General features: G+C 47.2%; 1 protein-coding gene across 1 annotated transcript in view; it reads left to right on the top strand.

Moving 5' to 3' along the window:
* The first annotated feature begins 2,375 nt into the window (after window positions 1-2,375).
* The window catches only part of oprd1a (opioid receptor, delta 1a), a 7,900-nt gene continuing 1,059 nt past the window's right edge, over window positions 2,376-9,216 (top strand). Inside the window, exons 1-2 of the mRNA XM_076171560.1 lie at window positions 2,376-2,611; window positions 8,805-9,160. Of these exons, the coding sequence (XP_076027675.1) occupies window positions 2,376-2,611; window positions 8,805-9,160 (592 nt within the window). The remainder of the gene's footprint in view (window positions 2,612-8,804; window positions 9,161-9,216) is intronic.

The raw sequence follows: 9,216 nt of genomic DNA on the forward strand, positions 1-9,216 counted from the left end.
TCAATTTGACCTTTTCCATTTTACAGGATATGACAAGAACAACAGGCTGCTGCAGGGACATGAGCTGCTACCTGCCTGTCGCTCGAGGCTACAAGACTGTATAACAGGAAGTGACACCTGTGCTCCGAATGTAACAAAGGCTGAGGGCTCCGTTCCATTTTTATTAGATGACTTTTACCAACAGCCCGTGTCACATTCAGAAAGAGGAAGATGATGTGATCCCAATGATTCCAATGATTCCAATGATTCAAGTCACTCCTCTACTTTCACAGGTACCACAGCAGTTGAGGGTTGAGGGTCTGGGGTCGGTAATTGCTGAGTTCTCCTTTGCTCCATTTCAGCGTAAACATGAAGCCATCAGTCTGTGGATTGGAGCTGGCAACCTTCCAGTCATGAAGTCACTTCTAAGAGATTGTTAAGAGCAGATTCTCTAACACGGCACCAAGAAGAGCGTCGTGACAGGAGGCATTCATGGAGACGTTTGACTGTAGCTGTAATTAAGAGTGATGCAGGGACTCTTTCCTCTTCTTCTTTGGTTTTAGACAGGTTACAAACCGGGTATAGACAGAAGACAGAAGACGTTTACGAGCATGAATCAAAGTTCTCATTCAAAATTCCGTTTCATTACTCCTCCATTCCTAAACGACAATCGGACAACAGCAGTTTTCCGTTTCCCCATTCCTAAAGGAGATGGATTGTCTTTTATCTACACCGACTGTGTAAGCTGAACTTTACCACAGTAACCAAAACTCAATGTTAATTAAAAAGCCAAGGAGGCTCGCTGGAGAAACTATTAAGCTCAATCAAGCAGTGATGGCAGGAAAGGAATCAGGAGAGAGAGAAGAGTGGACCGACGCACGCTACATCCAAGGAGACGGAGACGGAGTGGATGCGGTTGCTATGGAAAGAGGGCCCGATTGGCTTTGATAAAAAGGGATGGGGGAGGGGGAGAGGATGGTTGGACTAAAGCCAGCGATGGATCTGGAGCGCCTAATGACCCATGTGATCGCAGAGGAATTCCAACAGGGATAGTTTATCTGCTCAGCGTTTCATTTCCCAGGAGGAACATCGCCGCCATCACACCGGTGTTGATGAGTAAGAGGAAACCAGCGAGGATCGATGAGCTGCGTCCCCCCCAGAGGCCGCGCTGTAATTGCTATTTGCCTGACCGCTTGGCTCGCTTTGATCAATCCTATGTGTGTAATGACATGATGCGTTCAGGTGTCGTTGTGCGTCGCTTGGTGTAGCTGTTGTTCTGTTCCGCCTGATTGGAACAGAATGGAATCGATGGCACTAACGAAGGTGGCAAGTCTGTCTGCAGGCATTCCCTTTGTAACTGGACACTTTAATTACATTTTTGTACAGTATGAAATATTGATGTTAAATGATCCAAAGGGACACAACAAACCTGACAGAATGTGGGACCACAACTTCACAACGACCCTAAGGAACGCTCTCATCGCTCTCTCTCTGCATTCATTCATACATCAGATGAATCAAAGCTGAAGCATTAAAATGCTGTAGGAGTGGTTTTATGATTCTTTTATGTGCTTTAACTCTGCAGACTCTTATAAAATGAGTTCCCCTGTCCTGGCACAGCGCCCTCTATAGGCATAAAAGCCTTTATACAGGCTGTTTGCGTGTACTGAGTTGTGTTGAGGACCAATACACTCTGGTACATTTGGTGAAGTTGCTGCAATGTTTCTTCTAATTTCTCATACAAACTATTGATTATTGTTTTATTGTTTCCCATAGATTGAAGCTTTTAAACGTCTCTATCTAAACGTGTTATCAGCTATAAGGAAACTGACAGATATGACAAAATAAGGGATACTTTGTAAAACACCAACATCTATTCAAACCACCGTCACACCTCAGCTAAGGCTCAAGCTGAATGTTCCCTGTGACAATAAAGAGCTTTAGTCCTCCTGCTTCCAGAGAGCATCCTGGCACTCCCACGGTCCTCCTTCTCCTCCCCCTCCTCCTCCTCCTCCTCCTCTCATCCCTATCATCATAATACAAACTACACGGAGATCAGGTTTGCTCTCACTTGCACTTTGCCATTCGCGGCTGACGCGTGTAACTGCGCAGCTTTGACGTCGACGCGCGGGTATAACTGCGCGGCTGGCTGGCGAGGCGCGCATGTTGGAGAGCTCAGAGGGCGGAGGCGGACGCGCAGGCAGGATGACCTTCTCCCCGCTCTGACTCCACACTGAGCGCCTCTCTGCTCACACAAGTCTCGGAAAGTCTGTGGACACTTTGCAGAGCCGTCATTATCCTCCAGGTTCAACTTCGTTAAGTGGCGAGTTCGATTCCCCCCCCCCCCCCTGCACGCACACTCGGGACCTGCGGGCAGCGCCGCGCCACGCCGCAGCATGGAGCCGTACACGGTGGCCGGAGCTCAGATCTCCATGTCAGACCTTTACTCCATCATTCCCTTCAACGTGACCTTCCCGGAGGACGAGAGCCGCGTGCAGAACTACACCGAGCCGCAGAACCCGGCCAGGAGCACCGCGGGGATCATCATCGCCATCTCCATCACGGCGCTCTACTCCGTCATCTGCGTGGTGGGACTCCTGGGGAACGTCCTGGTCATGTACGGGGTCGTCAGGTAAACATCTTCATCACGGCTGCAGTCTCACATTTAGAGAGAGAGGAGAAGTTGTAGTTTTATTTTCACCATATTCTGAGATTCATTCAAAGTGGAAACGGTACAGATGTGACAATACAGATGTTCCGATTGAACAAACACACCTCACACACTCACGTTAGGAGGTTGATGGTGCAGAACAGCAGGTTGGACATTCATTCAATCAACATGTGTGTGTATTCTGAACCATCAAGTTGTAAAGCCTCTTTTGTTTTTGGTGCATATACATTCACAGTTGTCCATGTGTGCTGTGTGTGTGTGTGTGTGTGTGTGTGTGTGTGTGCGTGTGTTTGCCCCCCCCCAGCTCAGTCTGACTCATGCAGGGCTCAGTTTGTTCTCTCTCCATGTGACAGACATGTTATTGTCTCAGACAGCGGTGTAATGAATAATAAAAACAAATGTATTGAATTTGCCATTTCATTATAGGAACCTTCTCCTCAATTAGAGCAACTGTCAGTCTGAGTCTCCCAGCCCAGCAGCATAATAAAGCCTGGTACATAATATATAATGTGTTTATGGTCCAGAACATGCTGCCTGTCACCGCATGAGACACTGAGTTCTGTTCTCATTAGGACTGAACCAGCTGATCTGTGTAGCTGCTCAGCTGCTCAGCTCGTCCACAGTCACCTTATTAATTACTCACTATAATCTCAGACGCTCTCTGCATGTTCTTCCAGTTTAACCTGAAGCTTTAATTACTTTAACTGGTGGGTGAATTAAATGATTTCAGGTGGCCTCACACAATCACACGGAGGCGTCAGAAGCCACAGAGTCGTGTTTCACTCAGGAACAGGCTGGAGCCAAAGCTGTCATCTAGTTGAACTGATTGCTTTCTTTGGGTTGTGAGGGGAGGAAAAAGTCTGCAAAGAATAATGCCTGGATATGAAACCGAGGCAGATTCATCAACAGTAAGAGTGTAGAGATGCTGGAGGGAGTCTGGGTGCAAATACATGCAGCGCAAAGGGTAAGGTGGAGAAGGAAAGAGACGGAGGGAGAAGGAGATGGATTAGAAGCGTAGAAATGTCAGTGGATGAAATGCTGCGCAGGGATTCGCTGGCATTTGTGTTTGTGTGAGTGAAGGCAGCCATCAAAGGTGCAAGATGGAGGCTGAGGGACCTGGACTGAATATATGAGCTCCTCTAGAGCGGCTGCAACCTCAGAGGAGGAGCTCAGAACACACACACACACACATATACTCTGCAGCCGCACATATCAAGCTAGTTCATGTCTGACGTCCACTTTAGACACAAGGAGTCAAAAGCAGGTCAAACTCATTCCAAAGTCACAAACAAAAGCTTGAATTCCAGTGTGACTCAGAGGAATTCAATGGCTACAACACACACTGACCCACACTGACCCACAAACACACACTGACCCACACTGACCCACACACACACTGACCCACACTGACCCACACACACACACTGACCCACACTTCATTGTGGTGATGAGAGCCCTTGGTGTGATTGCTGAGAGGCTGATACACATGCGGCTCTGGAGACGGCCGCTCCGTCACGCAGGGGAGGTCAGCGGCGGCGGCGACGCTCCAGCTTTCCTCGCCTCCTCGCCTCCTCACCTCAGCACCCGTTCTTATCGCCACATCGCTCGGATAAAGCCCCGGCTCAGTGCGACGTGCAATTCATTTTCAAGTGGTCACCATCAGTTCCCATCAGCTCTCTGGCCCTGGGCAGCGGAGCGATAAATGAGTTTGTGTGAAGATGGAGCATTAACAGGATCTCCTCATGGGGATAATTCTGTCATTACTATTAGAGAACAGATCTTGGACGCTGTTATGTTTTGTTATGCCGCTATTACTCTAATGGAGACGGCCAGGGAGCCTGTGTGAGAGAGCGTGAGTCAGTGGAAGCCTTGCTCTCTCTCTCTCTCCCTCCCTCTGTGTGTGTGTGTGTGTGTGTGTGTGTGTGTGTGTGTGTGTGTGAGGGAGAGTTCCATCTGTCTGTTCATTTTAGCTGCTGAGACGTGGTAGCGCCCGTGTTTCTCTGCTCGCCTCACCTCTCTCTGGCAGAGTGTGTGTGTGTGTGTGTGTGTGTGTGTGTGTGTGCTGGCGTGTCGACGTGTTTGTGTGTGTGTGTGTTTCCTCCAGTGTGAAAAGAGTAGGAGAGTGCAGATTGACCTGCGTGTCAACAAGAAAGGATCCCTGTAGTTACGGTCCACAGTGAGAGATGAAGGATCGGTTTAGAGTTGGAATGATGTGTGCTGGAATTATTTTCCCTGAATTGTCTGTTTTTGAAACCTTTGAAATGCTTTAATGTGTCAGAAACGCAAACTCTCCCCCGCTGCAGCGCCGCCGTGCGCTCTGAAGTAAACAAGATGTTTTTCTGTGTCTCTCTCTCTGGCCTGTCTGTCTCTCTAAAGCCTCAGTGTGAACACGGCAGATCAGGGACCATGACTTCTACACATCTGTACACAGCTCACAACATGTCAACAACATGTCAACAACATGTCAACAACATCAACACATCAAAGATGAAGGAAAGAAATGTTTCAAACCAAAGCCAACGATCTTTCACCTTCAGTCATTGTATATTGATTATTATTATTATTGGTTATCTTTGGCAGGATGTGTTGGCTTTAACCCTTCATGAGTCACAGCACATCATGTTCATGTCTGATTGATCCCTTCTTACTTTAGTGTCTTCATTGTGGCTCTGCTGTGATTGATGACTTGTGCACAATCATGTCGACATACTGTGACTCTCAATCTCAAATCAGAGCAAGCAGCTGTTAATCCAGAGCATCACAATGTCTGATCAGCTCTGATCTGAAGGGAAAGGTGCTTCTCTTCTCTCTGGGCTCCTGACATCTGAGTGCCTTCATGCTCTACTGCCCTGAATGCTGAGTGGAGGTGTGCACTCAGACTGAGCCTGACGCCTGCTTGACAGCCTGAATGATACATGTGTGGTGTCAGAACTTAATCAATGACAATCCATCTTGGTAAACAGGCGACAATTCTTTAGCTGTCCTCCCCCTCAGGGAGCAGAGGTCAGGGAGGGAGAGGTCACGAGCTGCCCCGACCCCTGGAGGCTCTGTGTGTGTGTCACCATGTTCAGGCTGGGGACCGTCCAGTCCTCAGTCACTGCACCAACCACACACACTGAGAGGCTTTTTCCTCCGGTGATGTCGCACAAAATGCAGGGAGTGAGCAGCCATGACGACCTGATAGCAGAGAGGCTGCTGGGAAAAAAGACACGGACGATTAAACCATCACCATAAAGCTTCACAACGAGCCGCGTGGGCGTTTCACATGACACACGGCTTTACATTTGATTTCTTGTCATGTAGTTGCTCCTCTGCTGGTTTACAGAAAGACTGGACGGCCACAGAGACGAGCTTCTCACTGATGTGTTCAATGTGCCGACGCTGCTGTCACTGCTCGGTGTGAGACACGGAGCGGAGTGTGTGTACCTACACACACACACACACACCCCTGCACCCAGGCCCTGACACCACGTCTGCATACTTTATCTTTCTTACACTACACATACAAGCCTTCTAACACAGTTGTCTCATAAGAAATAGATATGAATAATAATATAATATGGTTCTGGGTCTTTCTCTCTATCTGTGACAGAAACTGTGTGTCATGAATAAGCTCAGCTCAGCTTCAGGTTGGAGGTTGTGGTATGCTCCCTGTCATGCTGTGTATAGTTAGTTTGTCAGCACTGTGGGGTTTGAACCCAGGACCTTCTGGCTGTGAAGCAACCAGATCTGGAGCAGATTGGACCTGTTGATGGTCTTATATGTCTGATTTTGGTCACTGGCATTGGTGAACTCCTCCTGCTCCTCCTCCTCCTCCTCCTCCTCCTCCTTCATGGGCTCCTCCCTGCACCTGCTCTACACTCCCAACACGTTTCAGCAAATACTTTTCAACAAAGAAACTAACAGACGGAGGCAAAACACAAACTCCATGATAGCAAACAGCATGCAGAGCTCAGCAGGAGCACATCACATTTATCTGTACAACCAAAATATTCATATATCAGATCTGCTGCCCAGTAATGGCGGTTATTATGATTCATTTATGCCTTGTTTCAATGATTTGCTGTCTTTTCTATTTGATTAAAGCTTTGTTTTTTTACCACATGGCCAACTTTATGTTTTTAGATTCATGTTTTTTTTGTGTTCTCATGTTGTTGACATCGTATTGAAATAGAGAGGACTTCCCGGCATGTGTGGACATAACCTCACATTCATATCAAGGGTCAAGTTAAGACAGACAAGTTACAAGTCCGACACGTTCAGTTCCAAGTCCTAAACAAGCCATAAAGTGCTCCACACTAAATGTAAGGTGTTTGCTCTGGACCGGTGCTGTAGAGCTCTGACACCCGGGTGTCATTAAATCAGAGGACAGAGTCGTGGTCCTGGAGACGCTCTGTATGCTGAATAATAGAAGAGCTGCTGAGCTTCCACTGAAAAAGCAGCAGAGTGAGTGTGTGTGTGAGCTCAGGTCTCCATCCAGAGCTGAGGAACACCTTTAGATCAACACATCACTCTCACATGTTCAGGTATTGAGTGTTTTGTCAATGGAGTATTTTTGTCTTCTGTCTGCTCTCTCCAGTTGATTGATGTAACCAGGCTCACATGTCTCATATAGAGACGACACACAGGTTGATGGTTGATGCTCTAATCTGAATCCCCACTGCAGGCTAATTGGAATATTTTGAAAGTGCATTTGCCTGAATTCCTTGAGTTTTCACTTTATTTTCTTCTTATCTTAGTGGCCTCAGACTAACTGTACGTCTCTCTGTAAGGAACGCTGCATCCGTCACTCCTTATGAATCATTTGCTCTGTAATTGAATGTGAATTTGACAAATGTAAGAATCTCCCAAACATCTGCAGATCCAGATTGCAGCTCTTAATAGCTACAGGGAGGTGATTGGAGATTCTTCCTCCTCCTCCTCACGTATTCCTCCCTGGGCCTGCTGCTCCCTGTGTGTGCCGGCTGGTAATTGGTTCCCTGCTGCGCCCAGGGAGGAAAATGCCGACTCAGGCTCTTTACTGCGGAGTGGAGATCAGCGTGACATTCTTATTGGAGCTGTGAAATTCTCCCTTCGCACCGTTTCCCCCTGAGAATAATGATGTCATTCCAGGCCCATTTGTGCTTGAGCTGTGTGTTGTGTTAAGCGTGGAAGCAGGCAAGACAGAGTTCACTACAAATACTGATATGAACACGAGCCTGATGTGGAGAAATGAAAAGATATCACATCAAAACAACAAGCAGAATAAAAGCAAATGGGTCGGGGGCTTATTGAGTGCATTCCTCGCCCATAAAGACGATGAAGAGCTGTTTGAAGAACCTCAGGGAAAAATACAACCATTAACTTATTTGTGAACGAACGCTTTTACATTTTTTATACCAAACGTACACACACACACACACACACACACACACACACACACACAGGTTATTCTTTATACAAAACAACAAAGATTACATCAATATGTATGGTATTTCTCGTTTCACCCTTGTTTTATTCTTAAATGTTCTTTTTAAAGCAAAACAACAACAACAAACAAGCAAATCAATATCATTCTTATTCAAGCTATTTTCAAGCCTTCAAGCATTTTTCTGTAAGTCTGATTTGTTATTCTCTGATCCTTTGTGCCTTTGTGCGTCCTCCTAAGTGTGTCAGCTGGGTTGTGTTTGGATTGAATCCTTCAGGGGAACGAAGGAGGAAGATGCTGATAAAGAAGAATGAATGAAGGAGTCCTGGAATTACATAAAACACTTCTGACCTCATTAAGTCAAAATGCCCATGAAATGACTCTACACACACACACACACACACACACACACACACACACACACACACACACGCACACACACACACAGATTGTATTCAGTATGGACCCAGTTGGACTCTCTGGTGATTTCCCTGCAGTGCTTGATCGGAGGCCAACAAGCCAATAGTTATCCGTATCTCAAATAATTCATTTAGAGAAAATCTGAACCGTTGAGAGTTAGCATTAAAGTTCTCTGCTTTGTTCCGTGCGAGGTAATTAGTTTCTCATCTAGGCCATGAAAGCACATTAGAGTGTGAAGATCACTTTCAAATCCCCATCTCCCATAATGGAACATTCCACTCAGAGCCGCTCTCATTACTGCTGCTTGCTCTCCTCTCATCATTTCAGATACACCAAGATGAAGACGGCCACCAACATCTACATCTTCAACCTGGCTCTGGCCGACGCCCTGGCCACCAGCACGCTGCCCTTCCAGAGCGCCAAGTACCTCATGAACACGTGGCCCTTTGGCGAGATCCTGTGCAAGCTCATCATCGCCATCGACTACTACAACATGTTCACCAGCATCTTCACCCTGACCATGATGAGCGTGGACCGCTACATCGCCGTGTGCCACCCCGTCAGGGCGCTGGAGTTCAGGACGGCGGTCAAGGCCAAGATGATCAACGTGCTGATCTGGGTTCTGTCCTCCGCCATCGGGGTTCCCATCATGATCATGGCTGTGACCAAAGTGTCAGACACCGGTGAGAGAGGAGATCCTGTCCTCTTTCCTGGTCCTCTAACTCAGATTACATCACCT

Source organism: Genypterus blacodes, unplaced genomic scaffold, assembly GCF_046128005.1.
Source record: "Genypterus blacodes isolate CSIRO-AG114 ecotype Tasmania unplaced genomic scaffold, CSIRO-AGI_Gbla_v1 ptg000258l_1, whole genome shotgun sequence".
Taxonomy (NCBI): Eukaryota; Metazoa; Chordata; class Actinopteri; order Ophidiiformes; family Ophidiidae; genus Genypterus; species Genypterus blacodes.